Here is a 22339-nt window from a genome sequence, read left to right on the forward strand (position 1 = left end):
AAATAACGTGGGGTCCCCCCAAATTAGATCACCAGCCAAGGTGAAGCTGACAGCTGGGGTCTGGTATTCTCAGGGTGGGAAGAGCCATGGTTATCGGACTCTTCCCAGCCTAAAAATAGCAGGCCGCAGCCGCCCCAGAAGTGGCGCATCCATTAGATGCGCCAATCCTGGCGCTTCGCCCCAACTCATCCCGCGCCCTGGTGCGTTGGCTAACGGGGTAATAAATGGGGTTGATACCAGATGTGTAATGTCACCTGGCATCAAGCCCAGCAATTAGTGATGTCACGGCGTCTATCAGACACCCGACATAACTAATTGACAGTAAACAAAAGCAAAAAAAGACAACAAAAAATGTTTTATTAGAAAAAACACTCCCCAAATCATTCCCTTGTTCTCCAATTTAATAAAAAAAAATGGGTCCGCAGAAATCCATATGGATGTCCCACGTCGCCTCTGGACCTTCTAGAATATGGGGGCACGTTCAGGAAACGTATCCCCCATTTTCTAGGAGGGCAGACCCTCCATTTGAGGAGAGTGGGTGCAAAAATCTGCACCCACTCTCCCCGGGTCACAGCTGCAGAGTGCGAGCAGCCAGCACAGCTCTCTGAACACTGTGCTGGCTGTCAGCTGCTCTGCACATGCACAGGCCAGCGTGCACTGAAGGAGGAGGAGGAGGCCGCGGGGGATCAGCGCTGCGACCGGACAGGTATGTATGACACCGGGGGGAATAGGGGGTGAACGGGCAGGGCCTGGGGAACAGTTTTCTGTCGCATGTGTTATTGCACATGCGACAGAAATCATAGGAGCAGGGCGGCCGGTGCGCTACTGTGCGCGCGGCCATGTTGGATTTTCGGGAGGGGGGTCGGGGACTCGGGGGTCGGGGCGGGCACTTTGGCGACACCGGGGGCTTTGCCAGGAAGTGAGGTCAACAGGAAACCTCTTGACCTCACTTCCAGGTAAATGCCTGCGTTCTGGCGTGCCGACAAAGGCCGCGGATCGCAACAAAAAAGCAGGTCCATGCGTTGTGGCTGCGTTCTGACCCGCATCATTGATTTCAATGGGGGAGAGAACGCAGCAACAACGCACAAAAGAAGTGACATGCTGCTTTTCTTTCCGCACCGATTTTTGGCATCCAAAACGCTGCGGAAAGAAACGCAGCATGTGCACTGATTTTTCAGCTTTCCCATACACTTTGCTGGGAAAGCTGAACGCATGCAATTTGCCACTGAAACGCTGCGGTTCAAAACGCAGCGTTTCCGCGGTAAAAAACGCATCGTGTGCACACAGCCTTAGTGCTTTAGTAAGTCAGTAAAAAGTAGATAGGAGTGTTCAAATCAAGAAATTGATAAGGGTGCCCATACTTTTGCAGCGGTCAAATTTTGTTTAAATGCGGATTGCACATTTTCTGTTAGTACAATAAACCTCATTTTAATCCATAAATATTACAGAGTCCATCAGTTATTAGATATATGAAACTGAAATAGCTGTTGCAAAACCCCAAATTGTTATAAAGAAAAAAGGTTAACATTAATAGGGGTGCCCAAACTTTTTCATATGACTGTACAAGTAGCTCCCCCTCTGAAGATCCTATATTCACCAGGAAATCTAACATGATAAGATACCGGTGAGATCTTTCTATTTTTATGCCTTATTTCACAGGGTTTTCATTGGCACCCTTCCTTTGAGCCCCTGCATTGGTATTGGATTAGTGGGCTTTTTTGTATTTATACTGATACAGGTCAGTTGACCTTACGGCCTCTGACAATCGCATTGAGTATCGATTTTTCACTATATGTGTTTTTGTTTGTCTATTCCCCCGTCTTTAAGGAAACATTAAAAGTTATATTTTATCATTACCCTGCTGTTACACCCATTTCTTTCTACTGGGTAATTGCTCTTGCTATTATTATTTTAGATGGTACTAAGCCCGAAATTCATTCTATCATGCCAAATTAGACATGGCCACCATGAATTTCTAGTAAAGATAAAAAAAACAACACACAAAAAAATATTTTTATTAGAAATGAAACACAACACAATCAGTGACTCCATCTTTATCGACTAAAAAACCTCCCCCACTCCGCTGTAGTCCTGGGTCGAGGGTCCCGCGATGTCCAATCCGGATCCAATATCATCTGATCGGTTTGCTGATAGGCAAAGCGATCAGATGATGTGTCAGGTGTTAAAGGACCTGAATCACATGACACATCAGCTGATTGTATAAAAGCCGTTTATACATGATGCATCAGTAGAAAAAAAAAAAACTACACACTTCTGTGCAGACTCCCATCCGATCGCTGCAGGACCCGGCGGTAATCAGCTGATGCTGGCCGGGCGGTAAAAAGCCGGCCTCACCACTGGACTTATACGATCAGCTGATGCCGTCAGGTGACCGCATCAGCTGATCACCGCCAGGTCCTGCAGCCATTGGACGTGTCCCGAGAGTCTGCAGACAGCTGAATATGATTTTTTTTTTCTACTGTTCACTTTTGATTTCGCAGCTGCTTCCACCTCCTGCCCGGACATGGCGCCGGACGGAAGGTGGAAGCAGGGGTGGCGGGTACCGGGAGGATCCACTGTTCTGTGTTTAACAACACAAGGAATCCTCTTCCTGTACATGTAATTGTACTACCCACCCATTGCATTTATAGTTGCGTTTATAGTCCTAGAAACACTTAGGGTAAGTTCACACACTGCGTTTTTTTTACGCTGCGTTTTTGTGCATTTTTTTCCCACAAAAAACATACAAAAACCCAGCATCTTAAAAAAACGCATCAAAAAATGCGTTTTTGGCTGCGTTTTTATGTGTTTTTAAAGATTGTTGAAAAAAAAAAGGTCTGATGTCATTTCCTTCTTCAATATGTTCTTCATTCTCCACTAGTGTATGCAGGAGAGAAGACAGCTGCATAATTACAAGACTCAGCATGCTCCATCCAGGACTGTATGCTGGAGGGAAAGGCAGGGGGAGCAGAACTACAAGGCTCAGCATACTTCATCCACTAGTGTATGGAGGAGAGCAGACCGCAGCTGCAGAACTATAAGGCTCAGCATCCTCCATCCAAGACTGTATGCTGGAGGGAGAGGCAGGTGGAGCAGAACTGCAAGGCTAAGCATACTTCATCCACTAGTGTATGCAGGAAAGCAGACAGCACCTGCAGAACTACAAGGCTCAGCATGCTCCATCCAGAACTGTATGCTGGAGGGAGAGACAGGGGGAGCAGAACTACAAGGCTCAGCATACTCCATCCAGGACTGTATGCTGGAGGGAGAGGCAGAGGGAGGAGAACTACAAGGCTCAGCATACTTCATCCACTAGTGTATGCAGGAGAGCAGACAGCAGCTGCAGAACTACAAGGCTCAGCATACTCCATCCAGGACTGTATGCATGAGTTTTTTGCCCCCCCCCAAAAAATGACTTGGGCTTCGCCATATTTTTGTATACTAGCCAGGTACAGTAGGCAGCTACGGGCTGCCCCCAATCCCCAGCCGCCTAGTTGTACCCGACTGGGAACCAAAAATATAGGGAAGCCCTTTTTTTTTTTAATTATTTCGCGAATTTCATGAAATAATTTAAAAAAAAATGACGTGGGGTCCCCACATTTTTGATAGCCAGCTAGGGTAAAGCAGGCGGCTGTAGCCTGCAAACCACAGTTGGCAGCTTTACCGTCATTGGTGATCCAATTTGGAGGTCACCTCAGGCTCTTTTTTATAATTATTTAATAAATAATAATAAAAAAAAAAGTAGGGTCCCCCCCAAATTGGATAACCAGCCAAGGTAAAGCGGACAGCGATGGTCTGGTATTCTCAGGGTGGGAAGTTCCATAGTTATTGGCTCTTCCCAGCCAAAAAATAGCAGGCCGCAGCCACCCCAGAAGTGGCACACCCATTAGATGCGCCAATCCTGGCGCTTCGCCCCAGCTCAAATAAGTGTATAACACCCCCCAGCGTCAGAAAATCTCCGGGGTTTCAGCTACCGAGGGTATTTGAGACCCTGGAGATCATGATTCTGGCCGGTTTTTCCATTCCCCGCTCATGTGATCACCGGTATACACCGTATACCGATGATCACGTTACAGTAAATGACAGCGGCGGTAAAAAATTATTTATCTCCCATCTGGCATGAACAAACATGTCGCCAAAGTGCCCCCCCCGACCCCCAACCCCATCCCGGAAATCCAAGATGGCCACGCGCACAGCAGCGCGCCGCCTGCATTCACCCTACTCCTTTGATTTCTGTCGCATCTGCCATAACACATGCGACAGAAAACTCCTCCCCAGGCCCTGTCAGGTCACCCCCTATAACCCCCCTGGTGCTCCCCGGTGTCCCACGGTACCTGTGCAGTGTTGATCCCCCGCGGCCCCCTCCTTCACAATAGACGCTGCCGCATGCGCAAAGAGCGGCTGTCAGCCCAGCTTCCTGTGTTCAGTCACAGTGATACGCTAAGCTCACAGCACGCACACTGCTGCTGTGGACCCGGGGAGAGTGGGTGCAGATTCATTGCACCCACACTCCTCACATGGAGGGTCTGCACTCCTAGAAAATGGGGGATACGTTCCCTGAGCGTGCCCCCCCATATTCTAGATGGTCCAGAGTCACCGTGGGACCCCCTTATTGGATTACTGTGGACCAGATTTTTTTTTTCCTTACAATAAATTGGTGAAAGAGGGAATGTTCTGGGGAGTGTTTTTTCAATTAAAATTTTTTTTTGTTATCTATTTTTTTTTTTTGTTAGTACTGACAGTTGTGATGTCGGGTATCTGATAGACGCCATGACCGCACCAACTGCTGGGCTTGATGTCAGGTGATATTACAGCTGGTATTAATCCCAGTTATTACCCTGTTTGCCACCACACCAGGGTACTGGGATGAGCTGGGACGAAGCGCCAGGGTTGGCACATCTAATAGATTCGCCACTTCTGGGTCGGCTGCAGCCTGCTATTTTTAGACTGGGAAGGGCTTTTCCCACCCTGAGAATAACAGCCCCCAACTGTCAGCTACACCTTGGCTGGTAATCTAATTTGGGGGGGACCCCACTTTTTTAATTATTTATTTATAAATAATAAAAAAAAAACAGCTTTGGGTGCCCTCCGTTTTGGATTACCAGCCAAGGTGAAGATGTCAGCTGTGGTCGGCAGGCTGCAGCCGTCTGCTTTACCCTAGTTGGCTATCAAAAATGGGTGGACCCCACACCGTTTATTTTAATTATTTATTTTTTGGCTAAATACAAGGCTAAGCACCCTTTAGTGCAACATAAAAGTCACTAAAGGGAGCCAGCTTCGAATATGCAGGGGGATAGGACATTATATATGTGTTTGACATCCATCCATCCTAGCTTTTTAGGCTGTGTGCCCACGATAAAGATTTGCAGCGCTTTGGACACAGTGTTTTCGCTGCGTCCAAAATGCTGCGCTGTGCAGTACAAGCGCATTGGAAGGATTTTTGGAAATCCTATGCCCACTGTGCTTCTTTTCTCCGCAGCCTAAAATGACCTGCGGAGCAGCTTTCCGAGCAGCAACATGTTAATTTATGCTGCGAAGATTAGAGTGTTCTCCACAAGTAAAATAGAGCTGAAGTCCGCTGCAGCCTGAACCCGGATCGTGGGCACGGGCAGCTGCGTTCTCCCGTGGACAACACTCGCATCTCCGCAGGAGGCAATGTTGCCGGATCGTTGACGCATAGCCTAAAGGCGCTTTTCCATCTGCAATTTTCTTGTGCGAGTGCAATCCGATGCAAAATCGGATTGCACTCGCACCAGTGTTAAGATATCTGACCATGCCATCCTGAGCGTTTTTTCTCCACACGAATCGCACTCATAGTGAAATTGCAGCATGCTGCGATTGTCAGAGAGACTCAGCTCTTGCACCCCCATGCAATTCTATGGGAGCCAGAAAAATATCGCAATACGGATGGTATACGCATGTCATACAGATGGCATACGTATGTCACACGGATCCTTGGTATGAAAAATCTACAACCTCGCATAGCATTCGCATGTCATATGAATGATAGGTGAGAAAAAAACGCAGACCATATGCATGACACTCACCCCACTTTCTGGGCGAGTATTGCAGAGATTATTTAATCGCAGATGGAAAAGCGCCCTAAAAGTGAGAAATTTTGTGCTACAGTAACACTTTTGTAAAGTACCTGTGGATTCAAAATGCTCACTATACCCCTGAATAAATTCCTTCAGGGGTCTAGCTTCCAAAATGGGGTCACTTGTAGGGGTTTCTGCTGTATAGGTACCCTAGGGGCCCTGCAAATGCGACATGGTGCCCGCACTTTATTTCTGCTTTTCCAAAATTCAAATGGTGCTCCTTCAATTCCAAGCCCTCCAGTTTGCCCAAACAGAATTTTTTGACCACATGTGAGGTATCCCTGCGCTCACAAGAAATTGGATAACAAACTATGGGGTCCACTTTTTGGTGTTGCTTCTTGAAAAAATGAAAAATTTTGTGCTAAAGCAACATTTTTGTGGAAAAAAAATGAAAATTGTCAATAGGCAACCTAAGGTAATCAAATTCTGTGAAGTACCTGTGGATTCAAAATGCTCACTATACCCTTAGATAAAATCCTTGAGGTGTCTAGTTTCCAGAATGGGATCATTTGTGGGGGAGCTCTACTGTTTAGGCATCTTAGGGGCTATCCAAACACGACATAGTGTTCGCTAATGATTCCAGCCAATTTTGCAATCAAATGGCGCTGCTTCCCTTCTGAGCAGTGTTGTGCGCACAAACAGTTGATTTCCACCACATATGAGGTATCGGTGTACTCAAAAGAAATTGCACAATAAATTTTATGATGCATTTTTTCCTGTACCCTTGTGAAAAAAAGCTATATGGTTGAAGTAACAATTTTGTGGAAAAAATGTATTTTTTTATTTTCACAGACATGTCAATTGTTTTTGCCATTTGGGTTTCGCACTGCAAAGCTGAGTTTTTGACCAAAGTTCTGCAACAAAAAGGCAGCATTTTGAACAGCATAGTGCGGACAAGAAATTCAAATTCCCATAGACTTTGCTTGAAAAGCAGAACACAACCATTTTGGCATTAAATGCTGCAGTTGAAAAAGCATCAAAAAAGCAGGTAAAAAAGCAGGTAAAAAGCAAAGTGCGCACATAGCCTTAAGGGGGCTTTACACGCTACGACATCGCTAATGCGGAGTCGTTGGGGTCACGGAATTGGTGACGCACATCCGGCCGCATTAGCGATGTTGTTGCGTGTGACACCGATGAGCGATTTTGCATCGTCGCAAAAACGTGCAAAATCGCTCATCGGTGACATGGGGGTCCATTCTCGATTATCGTTACTGCAGCAGTAGCGAAGTTGTTTCTCGTTCCTGCAGCAGCACACATCGCTCCGTGTGACGCCGCAGGAACGAGGAAGCTCTCCTTACCTGCCTACCGGCCGCTATGAGGAAGGAAGGTGGGCGGGATGTTACGTCCCGCTCATCTCCGCCCCTCCGCTTCTATTGGGCGGCCGCTCAGTGACGCTGCTGTGACGCCGCACGGACCACCCCCTTAGAAAGGAGGCGGTTCGCCGGTCACAGCGACGTCGCCGGGCAGGTAAGTATGTGTGATGGGTCTGGGCGATGTTGTGCGGCACGGGCAGCAATTTACCCGTGTCGCACAACAGATGGGGGCGGGTACCCACGCTAGCGATATCGGGACCGATATCGCAGTGTGTAAAGCCCGCCTTAGAGTAGAAAATATCAAACTTTTTTTTATATATATATTTTGTTCAATTAAAATAATAATATTTAAACAAAACATTAAAACAATAATACTTTCCATTCTTTCAGATATTGAAATTTTTTTTTTGGACGACACCTTCCTTTTAAAGGGGATAAAAACTGCTGCTAAACTTTTAACCCTTCTAACCAAATAAAAGGATGTTTGAAAATTAGACTGGCATATTAGACATAAGGTAAATATCTTTTTTTGTAGTGTAACATTTTGGTTTATAAGTACCGTATTTTTCGGATTATAACACGCACTTTTCCTCCAAAAATTTGGGAGGAAAATGAGGGGTGCATCTTAAAACACGAATATAGCTTACCGGGAGGTGGACAATTGGCGGGGGCTGTCTGTGCAGCTCTGTGTGCCGGGTGCCTGTTGGTGACGGCGGCCGGCTGCCTCTCTGTCCCGGCGGCCTACTGCCTCTCTGTGTGGGTGAGTGGGCGGCCTGCTGGCTGCCACTCTGTGCATGCAGCCGGGTGGCTGTGCAGACGGCGGTGGCTGTGTGGCAGGTGTCCCAGTCTGTCCGCGGTCCCGGCTTCAAATGATGGTGCCGGGAGTCAGCGCGTGCGCAGATGGAGCTCCTGGATGAGAGCTCCATCTGCGAACGCGCCGCTCCGGGCGCCATTTCTTAGAAGCCCAGACCGCGGACAGACTGGGACACTCTACTGCACTGGCCTGCTCCACCAAACAACCACTGTAGCTTCTGCTGCCACCACTGACCCACCACCGCCGCTGCCACCACTGACGTGCAACTGCCACTACTGACTTGCTGGTGCTGTCAGCACAGCCTCTTGCTCCTGTGACCCCGCTCCACCACCGCTGCCGCCCCCTCTGTTAAGACAGCACCAGAGTATAAGATGGACCCCCTTTTTTTTACCTCTATCTCTAAATTTGGGGTGTGTCTTATAATCCAGTGCGTCTTATAAAACGAAAAATACAGTATAAACATTCAGATTTGTAAAATTGCAAATATTTCTAAATTTTTATAACATTTCACAAAAAACACAAAACACAGATATAAATTTATTACTTTCATTAAGTACAACATCAGGAAAAACAATTCTCAGAAAACATGGCATATGCTAAAATTAGCAAAGTGAAACATGTCAGATTTTAATAAAAATTGGGCTTGGTCACTAAATAATTACAATAGTTTCTTCCCAGTATGAGTTCTCTGATGTACTACAAGGTTTGATTGAGTTCTAAAACTTTTCCCACATTCTGAACATGAAAATGGCTTCTCTTCTATGTGAATTCTCTTGATGTCCAACAAGATGAGATTTGTAAATAAAACATTTCTCGCATTCTGGACATGAAAATGGCTTCTCTAGTGCATGATTTTGCTCATGTGTAGCTAGAGTTGATTTACATGTAATTTTCCACATTCTGAACATGAAAATGGCTTCTCTCCTGTGTGATTTCTCTCATGTATAACAAGTTCAGATTTTCTCGTAAAACATTTCTCACATTCTGAGCATGAAAATGGCTTCTCGCCTGTGTGAATTCTCTGATGTCTAACAAGACCAGATTTTAAAGTAAAAGAATTCTCACACTCTGAACATGAAAATGGCTTCTCTCCTGTGTGAATTCTCTCATGTTTAGCTAGACTTGATTTATCTTTAAAACATCTTCTACATTCTGAACATGAAAATGGCCTCTCTCCTGTGTGAATTCTCTCATGTGAAACAAGATTAGTTTTATAACTAAAACATTTCTCACATTCTGAGCATGAAAATGGCTTCTCTCCTGTGTGATTTTTCTTATGCATACCTAGTCTCGATTTACTTGTAAAAGATTTTCCACATTCTGAACATGAAAATGGCTTCTCTCCTGTGTGAATTCTCTCATGTATAACAAGTTCAGATTTTCTCGTAAAACATTTCTCACATTCTGAGCATGAAAATGGCTTCTCTCCTGTGTGAATTCTCTGATGTCTAACAAGACCAGATTTTAAAGTAAAAGAATTCTCACACTCTGAACATGAAAATGGCTTCTCTCCTGTGTGATGTTTCTCATGTTTAGCTAGACTTGATGTATCTTTAAAATATTTTCCACATTCTAAACATGAAAATGGCTTCTCTCCTGTGTGAATTCTCTCATGTATAACAAGATTAGATTTCAAAGTAAAAGATTTCTCACATTTTGAACATGAAAATGGCTTCTCTCCTGTGTGAATTCTCTGATGTCTAACAAGATAAGATTTGTAAATAAAACATTTCTCGCATTCTGAACATGATAATGGCTTCTCTCCTGTGTGATGTCTCTCATGTTTAGCTAGACTTGATGTATCTTTAAAATATTTTCCACATTCTAAACATGAAAATGGCTTCTCTCCTGTGTGAATTCTCTCATGTATAACAAGATTAGATTTCAAAGTAAAAGATTTCTCACATTTTGAACATGAAAATGGCTTCTCTCCTGTGTGAATTCTCTGATGTCTAACAAGATAAGATTTGTAAATAAAACATTTCTCGCATTCTGAACATGATAATGGCTTCTTCCTTGTGGGAGCTCTTTTATTTTCCACACTTCTTCTATGACTTTTTTTTTTGTTAACAATCTGTGATGAATTGGGAGATAGTACTTTAAAAGGATCAGGTGATGGACTTTTGGTGTGAAGAGCTGAGATGTTGGTATACTCTTCATATGTATCTTGATCTTGTGCAATGTTACAATTATCTGTCTTAAAATCAGAAGATATAGAATGTCTTTTGGAGCTCCTGGTACAGCCATCTGCCAAGAAAAAGATTTGATTTTTGAACAATATAAAACTTTTATTCATCTAATATATAAAGCTGAGTGTATGTATATATGTATGTATGTACAGTATGTGTATATGTCCGCTAAAGGAATCCGCACCGTCGCTTTTACAGTTATGAAATTTTGCACAGACACTATTCGACTAGGAGAACGTCATATACTATGTGTTTACAGGAAAATGTAACCCCGCACTTTACAGTTACTCTAAAAAAAACCTGCCTCCATTAAAGTCAATGGAGCTGGAAGCTACAGATCATTAATAGGAGCGCTGATTGGTTGCTAGAGGCAACAAAGGATATTCTTAGTATAAGAAGCTTATGTGTGAGTAATATGATTTCTGTGGAGAGCCAGACAGAGGCACAGACAGACAGAGGCACAGACAGACAGAGGCACAGACAGACACAGGCACAGACAGACAGAGGCACAGACAGACAGACAGACAGGCACAGACAGACAAGCACAGGCACAGACAGGGAAAGAAACAGACAGAGACAGACAGAGAGAGAGAGACAGACAGAGAGAGAGATAGACAGACTGGAAGAGGGAGAGAGACACAGTTACTATCCCTGGCAACGTGGGTACTACAGCTAGCCTAATTATAAAAATTTAAGAAAAGTTAAAAAAAATTACATCAAATGCAGGGTTCTATTATGAAAGGGAACCAATCACGAGGATTTTTGTATATAACCTAAAGCCAATGCTATACTGGCACTATCAGGCAGATTCTATACATGTAGGTGTCAGCTCGGATGTTTAGGTTTTGAAATACAAGAAAGTGAAGTTTGTAAAATGAGCTGTTTCTTGAGTGACAATTGCACTGGAGCAGATCATATATTCATAGTTATCTCCTCCCTCTGTATAATACTTATGCTATTTCTAAGAAACGGAGGAGATAACTATGAATGTATTATCTGCTCCAGTTCAACTGTCACTCAAGATGCTGCTCATTTTACAAACTTCACTTTTTTGGATTTCAAAACCTATACATCCGAACCGACACCTACAGGTATGTATAGAATCAGCCTCATAGTGCCAGAATAGCACTGGTTTAGATTATATACGAAAATCCTGGTGATTGCTTCCCTTTAACTGAATAAAGTGTCATTTACATGATGTGATGATTGCACAAATTCAGTTTTACTAATGTTCATTCCCAATCATTGGCCAGTACACATATCAAGTGACAACTAAAACATTTATCATTGATTGCATATTTTATACGGGCACAAAAATTATGGCTGTCGGCAATGTATCATCCCCTTTTTGGAAATAGAGGATGTTCTACAATAATACAAAAAGGCATGAGAGAACGGAAACAAACTATCATTGCTATATCAAAATTAAAGATAATAAGCCCCAAAAAACTTCCTATAGCATCAGTGTCTGTTGATGAATTTCTATTCTCCTTACATCTGCTCACTTTCAGTCTTCATGGGAAGTAGAAGGCTGTACTAGTCACCTGTCACTGAGCTGTGACTGTTACAGCTTCATGCACCACCTCATTCACTGGACGCAAGTGGCTGCAGGGAAGATATAACTTCATTTTCTCCCAACAGACTCACTCCTAGTAAAACAGCTCAACATCATTTCTATACAATTTCCCTTCAAATTACCACCATATCTGTATGTAAATATAGTTGACAGGTTTTCTTTAGAACCAAAATTTGCCTGAATAATGGACCCTTAGGCCACGTTCAAATATTCAGTATTTGGTTAGTATTTTACATCAGTATTTGAAAGCAAAACTCAGGAGTGGAACAATCAGATGAAAAGTATAATAAAAACACGGGTGTGGTAACCTCGTGTGGGACACGGATGAGGATGATGGTGGTAATAGTTGTTATTCTTGTTGTTAATATTTAATCATAAAACAACTCCGCTTCGGTGATGAACAATCTCTTTACTGGTGATATAAATAACTATTTACAGATGATGGCAGGTCAGTGTTTTCCACACATACTGTGGTAAATTCAACCACACCAGACAGGCAGACCTCTGAGGGGCAGCTTTTCTTCTCACGATGCGCTAGAAAAACTACTCACAAAATGGAGGACGTCAACTCCCTCTATTTCCTCTCAACTGCCGTCTCCCAACCGACCCTATTCTTCCATGCGTAGTCGGAGTTAGCTCCTCCCCCCTGCATGGGACTCCTACCACTGCTTCGGTGATGAACAGTCTCTTTACTGGTGATATAAATAATTATTTACAGATGACGGCCGGTCAGTGTTTTCCACACATACAGTGCTGTAAACATGTCTTCAGGAGAGGAGAGCGAAGTGACAAGCTGCAGCCCAGCTATTGCTATGGCTCAAACAATGCCATACTACTTTGGGGCACCCTGGCTCCCCAGCTATAGTGGAGAACCACACACATTAACCGACTTTAACCCCTTCAGCCCCCGGGCACTTTCCGTTTTTGCGTTTTTGTTTTTTGCTCCCCTTCTTCCGAGAGCCGTAACTTTCTTATTTATTTTTACGTCAATCTTGCCATATGAGGGCTTGTTTTTTGTGGGACGAGTTGTACTTTTAAATGAAACCATAGGTTTTACCATATAGTGTACTGGAAAATAGCAAAAAAATTCCCAAGTGTTAAAAAACTGCAAAAAAAGTGTGATCGCACAATAGTGTTTGGGATATTTTATTCACCGTGTTCACTATATGGTAAAACTGATTTGTCATTGTGATGCCTGAGGTCAATGCGAGTTTGTAGACACCAAACATGTATAGATTTACTTGTATCTAAGGGGTTAAAAAAAAATCGCAAATTTGTCCAATAAAAGTGGCGCACGTTTTACGCCATTTTCTGAAACCCATAGCGTTTTCATTTTTTGGGATCTATGGCTCAGTGATGGCTTATTTTTTGCGTCTCGAGCTGACATTTCTAATGGTACCATTTTTTTTGCAGATGCTACGTTTTGATCGCCTGTTATTGCATTTTGAGCAAAATTTGCGGCGACCAAAAAACGTAATTTTGGCGTTTGGAATTTTTTTGCTGCTACGCCGTTTACTGATCAGATTAATTGATTTTATATTTTGACAGATCGGGCATTTCTAAACGCGGCGATACCAAATATGTGTATATATTTTTAACCCTTTAATTTTCAATGGGGCGAAAGGCAGGTGATTTGAACTTTTAGGTTTTTTGGGGTTTTTTATTTTTTTAAACTTTTTTTTTTTTACTTTTTTTTTATTTTACTAGTCCCCCTAGGGGGCTATAGCGATCAGCAATCCGATCACCCTGCACTATCTGCAGATCTCAGCTACAGAGCTGAGAACTGCAGATACGGTGCTTTACTTTCAATGCCGGCATTGAGAGGAAGTGAGTCATGTTAGCTACAGGCGTCATCATATGACCCTGTGCTACCATGGCAACCACCGAAAGTCACGTGATTGCGCACGTGACTTCCGGTGGGGGCGGCGGTAAGTGAAAATCATGGCTGCGCGCATATACATCTCACTACCAGACTTTGGCAGCGAGATGTAAGGGGTTAAATGTTCCGGGTGGAATGCGATTCCACTCGGAACATGCAGGCACACATGTCAGCTGTTAAAAACAGCTGATATGTGCGCGGATCGCCGTATCCTGCCGGCGGCAGGGGGCGGGGCTTAACCTCACACGCTCCATGACGGATATATCCGTCAAAGGTCGTGAAGGGGTTAAAGAGAAAATGCAGGCAATATTCAGATTGTACCCAGTCAGCCCGGAACAAAAAGTTGAGTTACTGATTGGTCAGCTAGGGGGCGCTGCACTAAGGGAAGTTAAATCTTGGCCTTGTAGTGTAAAGAAAACTGCTGAAGAAATACTAGACAGGTTAAAAGTTATATTTGAAACAAGAACCCTGTCAGAGTTAAAGATGCAATTCTTTGGTAAAAAGCAGCAGTTCCATGAATCTTTAAGAGATTTTGCCCTCAGTTTACAGGAAGCTTGGCATATCCTTGAGCAGGCTGACCCCTCTGAAGCTATTAATGCTGATGTGATTAAAGACATTCGAAATCCAATGGGGTTTCCCCGCACAGGTTTGAATCCTGTTCGTGACACCAAAAGTTGTGGTAACCTCGTGTGGGACACGGATGAGGATGATGGTGGTAATAGTTGTTATTCTTGTTGTTAATATTTAATCATAAAACAACTCCGCTTCGGTGATGAACAGTCTCTTTACTGGTGATATAAATAACTATTTACAGATGACGGCAGGTCAGTGTTTTCCACACATACTGTGGTAAATTCAACCACACCAGACAGGCAGACCTCTGAGGGGCAGCTTTTCTTCTCACGATGCGCTAGAAAAACTACTCACAAAATGGAGGACGTCAACTCCCTCTATTTCCTCTCAACTGCCGTCTCCCAACCGACCCTATTCTTCCATGCGTAGTCGGAGTTAGCTCCTCCCCCCTGCATGGGACTCCTACCACTGCAGTCATTGGATGACTGCACATGGGAAACTTAACCCTCTGGGTGCTACCTGTCAGCAGGTTTTCACAATATCCTACAGTACTTAATATACATAGAAAATTACATTTGTGCTAAATACTCTATATTTCTGGTATCCCAAGAAGATGACCACTTTGTGGGATACCACATGGGCACCACTTCTGCACTTTTCACCCAGACTTGGTTTTGTCTTACAAATACTGATGTAAAATAGGGATGAGTGCAGTCAACCAACAAGCTTTATTATATGCGGAAGTTGCCTGTACACTGCTGTGAACAATAAAAAAATAAATAAATAAATAATGTGGGTTCCATCTACTTTTGATAACCAGCCACGGTAAAGCTGGTTTTCAAATGGTATTATCAAGGTGGGAAGGCCCATAGTTATTTGGCCCTCCCAGCCTGAAAATACCAGCCCGCAGCCACCCCAGAAATGGCGCACTCATTAGAGGTACAAATTCTGTCACTTTGCCCAGCTTTTCCCGATCGCCCTGGTGCGGTGGCAATCGGGGTAATACGTTTGAGGTTGATGTAAACCTGTGAATTGACAGCTGGCATCAAGCTCCAGGGTTAGTAATGGATAGGGGTTTATAAGATACCCTCATTATTACCCCAGCAAGCATAGTTAAAAAAAAAAAAACAAAAACACAGAAGCAGGAAAAGATAAAGACTCCCCACATGCCCTCGTTCACCAATGTATTAGTAAAACAAATATTCTGGAAGTTCCGAAGTAATCAAAAGAGTAATGTCCCATGATATCCATCAATACCTTTGGAGCTTAGTTCTATGAACGTTCTCAAAACAAGGCTCCATAGGTCATTGTTGGTCAGCGGCAGCAAGGACGTTCTCACAAGCAGTTATATCACTAAGTTACTGATGTCACTGCTTGTGAGAAATTCTGTGCTGCCTCATCTGAGAATGCAGCTCCATAGCAATTGATGAGTTTTGTGGGACATTACTCTATTGGGTCCCAGCGGAACTTTGAGGATTTCTTTTTCAAGTAATACATTGGTGAGAGATGGAGTCTTTAATCAAATGTACTATTTTTTCTGGTTGTATGTGTTTTTTTAACTTTATGCCTGCTGGGGTAGTATGGGGGAGTCTGACAGACTTCTGGGGCGGCAGGCTGCTATTTTCAGGTTGAGAAAGGCCAAATAACACTTCCCCCCCCCTCCGCCGCCTGATAACACCAGTCTCCAGCTGCCTACTTTACTTTGGCTGGTTATCAAACATAGGATAGAGTCCACATCATTTTTTTAAAGTATTTATTTAAATAATTCAAAATAATAGCATGGGATCCCCTCTATTTTTGATCACCAGCCAAGGTAAAGCTGACACCTAAAGATTGCTGCCCCCAGCTGTCCGCTTTACCCGCGTTGGTTATCAAAAACAGGCAAGACCGCACAATTTTTATATTTTTTTGCAGGTCAAGTGTCCCCATTTTGCTTTATTTTTCAGCCCCCTTAGCCCTTATTACGACTATTTTACAGCACACAAGTTCGGGTCTACATTGACTTATATGGGATTTGAAGTTCTTGTTCCAAATCAATTTTTAAGTCTGTCCAAACTTGGCAAATACAAACATCCACGGGTCACTCATCACTAATGTAACATACTGACCACAAACTGAACTTGGCCTCAGGGTTTATTACACAAGCAAATATTGGCCTGCAACAAGCATTGATTAGGGATATGGAAGCCTCTTCCCATAGAAAATAGATGAAAACTGGGCCAAATGTTCCTGTTGATGGACGATTCAGTAGACAGCAAAGAGTAGTACATTTATATGTTCGCACCAACATTATGACTTACATGTCTGTAGCCTGGGCTGTGCTTAAATAAGAAACAATAATTGGATATTGATATTGCATACCCCAGTGTGTGCTGTAGAAATTGAGTCTAATTGAGACAGTCTGACTGGCACTTTTTCCTCTATACTTCCCCCTTATGAAGCTTTAGGCGAGACGCGTAGGGGCGCACGACTCTGCGATCTGGCTGGTACGATTTGACACATGGGTAAGTGTGATTAGGTTTGTGACATGTACTCTGACTCACTCCGTTTAACATCTTTCTGGTTTTCTGTGGGGCTGTTTAGCCCTGAACATATGATTTGATATATTGAGTTTGCAGCTACATGGATATGACTTTTTTTACCCTGCATTTATCTGACTAACTTAGTCTTCTCTGCCCTCCCCATGGGACACTGCTCTAATTTGCATGTGAGTTACTTTGAAATTCCATGGGGGAAGTGTTAATCAGCCCATTCATTATCAAGTATTTTTTCTATGTTTGGGTTAATGTGCTGCTGTTCCCTGTTCTCGTTTACTCTATGATCTCTACTTTTGTACTGAATTATAATTTATATATGATGACAATCCAACCTGTTTTTTACCTGGTCTTATAATAAAATTGACTTTTATATGCATCATCTGAGGTTGTGATTTTGACTGGTTATGATGACATGATTTCTTTGCACGCCGAGTCCTTTTTTCTTTTGTGTTCATTAATCTGTATTTTAAGGACGTGTTTGAGCGGTTATAAAATTACCGCATATATGATTCCACAATTGCGGATTCGTCTATTTAAGCTCTAGATTAGTAATGGGAGGTGTCTATGACACCCTCCATCACAAATCTGTGAGTGAAAGTAAACACAAATACCGAAAAAATCCTTTATTTGGAATAAAAGAAAAAAACACCCTCTTTCACTACTTTATTAACCCCTAAAACACCCCTACAGGTCCGACGTAATCCACACGAGGTCCCACGAGGTAATCCACACGAGGTCCCACGACTATTCAGCTCTGCCACATCTGAATTCCACATGTGCGATCATGGAACATGACTGCCCGCTGTGAGCTCCAGAGAATGAATGAGCCGTGTTCAGCGGTGACGTCACTCACATGAGTTGCGGTCACAGCTGGAGCCCTCCACCTGTGACCGCACTCCCCTCCTCCCAGCCGGCACTGTCAGTGTTAAAGGGCTGACGGGATGCGGGGTGCGGCCCCATACTTTAAGTCAGAGTGTTTCAGGTCACCAGATGTCATACCGTGGGAACCCAGGTATGAACTCTGAGTGACGTCACTGCTGCCAGCCGGGTCCCCCTAGTCACTGTTTCCCGGAGCCTAGAGAGATCGGACATGTTTTCGGTCTCTCCAGACTCTGATGTAGGAGAGCCAGGACTGTCGTGGGACATCGTGTGGATTACAGAGGTACCTCAAGGGTCTTTTAGTGGTTAATAAAGAGGGGAAAGAGGGTACTGTATTTTATTTCAAATAAAGGATTTTACTCTGTGTTTATTTATTTTTACTTTAGGATTAGTGATGGGGGGAGTCTCAAAGACCCCTACCTATCACTAATTCTGGGCTTGAATGACAGTTGTGCATCATTATTATTCCGTAGCCGCACATACCGCAACATGGACACAGACACTCCCCATGTCACATAGGATAACATGGGGAGTGTCTGTACTTGCTTAAACCTGTGGATTTACCTAAAAAAATCCAGAGAAATCCGTAGGTTTTCCGCAGCAAATTTCGCGGGTACAGAGTCCAGAGGGCACAAAGCCTTACAGTCCGGGTCTGCCCATTACTAGTGGTGACCCCTCACCGGGGCAGTTACCTGTAGGAACGTCCTCTTTGCATCGCTCACCATCCCGCACATCACTTTCTCCTTTTGCCATTATGTCTTCAGCATTGATATTTTTCAGATCTTTACTCGGATTTCAAAGCTGTGAAAGTAATAATATAATAGTCAGAGATACAAGGAAAACTCACATGGAATATTCTAGATGGACGCTTTTACTACTCGCTTGTGTGGCACCTGAGCTGCGCATAGATTCCATCATCTCCACCTTCTCTATCACTAAGTGCTGCCCACAGAGTCATGGTAGCACAAGGCATAGTTAAATAACCATTTACATTCATAACTTAAATAACTATATAAATAAATAAATAGACACAGACAGAATGTGGATGAAAAGTGGCCGTGATGGTTTATTAAGAGTAACCAATACAATTAAATAAACATTAAAGATACCAACAAACCTATAAATATATTTTAAACATAAATGCATGATGTTACACCATCATGCAACCAAAATAAACCATTACCAAGCAAATCCACCCAGGCGACCTGGGTGATTTTTCCACAAGGACACGACTAAAAAGTCGTGGCCCCCCCCCAAACCACTCAGCCACTTCTCAACCACAGACTGTAAACCCACATTAAAAATATCCAAACCTATCTCTGACAGATGAACCCAATCATGCCTAAATAACCCTGGCGTAAAATCCTCTAAATCAATGTGCCGATAAGAAAAACCGCCCAAAACAATAAACAATTTTTCCAGCTCCCTATTAATCCTTTTCCTAATCTTATTCATGAACGAACACCCCTCCTGACTCCACACTAACCGCGGTATCATCTCCGAATACACCAATGTAGTGTCTGGAAACCCAGTTTTTATACTCATTAAATCCCTTCGCATACTAAATAACATTTCAAGGGTATTCACTTTTCCAATGTCGTTTCCTCGTAAATGAATGATGATTAAATCTGGAAGAGGAGCCTTCAAGATCAAGTCATTCAAAACATTAACCAAATTTAACCACCGGAGGCCCCTGTATCCAAACCAAAAAATTTGAATAGATTCCTGCTGGAATGATAAATTTTCAGTGTAGCTCCTGCGCTTGGCTCTCTTCTGAGCCCAAAAAATGTAAGAGTGTCCTACAATCCATACCGTCAAAGGTCCTAATAATTGAAAATGATTAAAACAATAAATTAGGACGAATGTACCCCTTAAACCTCCTTGATTCCCAGCGGCCAATACACTTAATTGTGTCATCGCCTAGCCCGAGCATTGCCGCTTCAGTGGCAGCTCCAATCCTAAACGAGTGGGAGGAAATTTTTTGGGAGCCAATGTGCAGTTTTGCAAGACATTTCTTTAGAACACTATTAAACTGGAATATGGTAGCTGGTTCCTCATTGGCATGAACCAAAAAAGAGCCAGGCACCATAGCACGATAGTGAAACCATTTACGTACATTATTAACTGGACATACCTCAGACTCCAGCACTTTATTTAACGAAATGACACGACCCTTACCCAATTGATCTGTTTTTGATCTCCGAAGAGTGATCAATAATCGGTCATTTGATAATACTACATCGCTCAATAGTAAGCCAGATAACTGATTCTTATTAACAGCTACTAACTCACTGATTCTTAATGCAGCAAAAAACATCAGGACGAAAGCCGTTCTAAATAAACATGTTTCGAACGAGTCAAAACAAACAAAAGGTAATACTTCCCATAACTTTCCGAGTAAATCAAAAGAAATTGGACATCTTTTATCAGGGTGACACCCTGATCTTCTTAAACCCTTCAAAACCTGCTTAACTGCAAAGAAACTATTCAATGGGGGGCTGCCATGTAGTTTTAGAAAAAATGAAACCCCGGCAATAACCCTTGCCAGTGAAGCATAACTAATGTTCTCATTTAATAAACCACTTATGAATAATAAAGCTGTATCCATATTTACTGCAGCAACCTTTACATTCCTTAAAACACAGAAATCACACCATTTTTTTCATGCGACTGAATAACCAGCCCATGTTCTACTAGCCACTGAATTTTTAATTGCCCCACTAATCCCACCTATAGAATGTCCCACAGATGACGAGGGCAAGGAGTGCCGTCTTGATCGGCATTGGGAACCAGATGCCGAAACTTCGCCCACTGCTGGTGAGAAAGACAATCAGCCACAGTGTTCCTGTTCTTCTTCATATCAAATGCTGCTTTTAACCAAATATTAAACTTTACGCAAATTAAAACGAGATGCCTCAATATCTTTGACGCCCAACCACATTTTGAAGATAATGTGTTGATACAGAAGACTAACCCTTGGTTGTCGGAAAGAAAAATAATCCTTTTATTCGCTAAAATTTTACCCCAGATCACCACTGCTACTAGTATTGAAAACAAATCCAACACCGTAACATTCTGAATCACCTTGTTCTGGACCCATGACTCGGGCCAGCAACCAACCGACCAGTGGTTATGCAGAACTATCCCATAACCCAAAGAACTATTGACACCAATAAAAAAGGACAAAGCTTCGGATGACTGAAACTGTTCCTGCCAACAAGCTACACCGTTAAAATCCTGAAGAAACTCCATCCAAATAGCCAAATCCTCTTTCATGTTCCTAGAAAGCCTGATATGAGCCCTTGGGGATTTTGCCCCTTTTGTAGCGTCATAAAGGCTCAGAGAAAACACCCTGCCCATCGGTATGATCCTTAAGGCAAAGTTCAATGACCCAAGCAATGACTGTAATTCTTTTAACACTACTTTCTCTTTAACAGACATAACACCAATCAAGTTTTAAGCTTAGCGACCTTTTCCTCAGGTAACCTGCATTCCATCTTTTCAGAATCTATCACAATACCTAAAAACTCCAACCTGCGGCACGGGAACAGTCTTCTCGTCTGCTAGCGGCACACCAAACAACTTAGCTATATCTATGAACTTTAATAATAACTCCAAACACACTGACGACTGACTACAACCAATGAACAAAAAATCATCTAAATAATGAATAGCTCCCCCTACTGATATCTCATATTGTAACATCCATTGCAAAAACGATGAAAAAGCTTCAAAATACAAACAAGATAAAGAAAAACCCATCGGTAAACACATATCAAAATAAAACTTCCCTTCAAAACAAAAACCTAACGAATTAAAACCTGAAGGATTCACTGGCAACAAACGAAATGCCGCTTTTATATCAGCTTTTGCCAATAAAGCATTCCTACCGAAACGTCTGAGCAACTCTACCGCCATATCGAAAGACGCGTATTTTACAGACGTACTAGCAGTATCAATCTCGTCGTTCAAAGACCCACCCGCCGGGTATGACAGATGATGAATAAGTCTAAAACTCCCTTTCTCTTTTTTAGGCACTAATCCTAATGGGGAGACTCTAACATTAGCAAACGGAGGAGAACTAAACGGCCCAGCAACTCTGCCGGCCTCCACTTCCTTTTCAATTTTTTCCTTTGCGATATGAGGAAGCTCCTTTACCGAAGCCAGATTTTCAAACATACAACAACCTAAACCCTTAAATTCTGGTACAAAAAATCCATCTGTGAAACCTTTCAGCACCAAATCACGCTTCACCTTGTCTGGGAAAAGGTCGAGCCATGGACGCATTTTTCCCACCCTCACTGGCGTCAACGCTTTTACTAAGTTGTTCTTTAAGTGAAGTTCCTTGGGCACTGGTTTGGGCAGTCTTTTTAAAGCACTTAGCCATGGGATGTGTTCCCCTGCAAAATGAGCACTCATGTCGAAATCGACAATTGTTTAACCATTTACATGTCGTCTCATTATACGCGAAACACACCCCT

General features: G+C 43.0%; 1 protein-coding gene across 1 annotated transcript in view; it reads right to left on the reverse strand.

Moving 5' to 3' along the window:
• LOC142246683 (uncharacterized) overlaps window positions 1-22339 on the reverse strand; it is a 232881-nt gene that overhangs the window by 158334 nt on the left and 52208 nt on the right. The window contains exons 5-6 of the mRNA XM_075319749.1: window positions 21749-22258; window positions 9109-10472 (exon numbers count right to left, since the gene is read on the reverse strand). Coding sequence (XP_075175864.1) covers window positions 9109-10472; window positions 21749-22258 — 1874 coding nt within the window. The remainder of the gene's footprint in view (window positions 1-9108; window positions 10473-21748; window positions 22259-22339) is intronic.

Source organism: Anomaloglossus baeobatrachus, chromosome 7, assembly GCF_048569485.1.
Source record: "Anomaloglossus baeobatrachus isolate aAnoBae1 chromosome 7, aAnoBae1.hap1, whole genome shotgun sequence".
Taxonomy (NCBI): Eukaryota; Metazoa; Chordata; class Amphibia; order Anura; family Aromobatidae; genus Anomaloglossus; species Anomaloglossus baeobatrachus.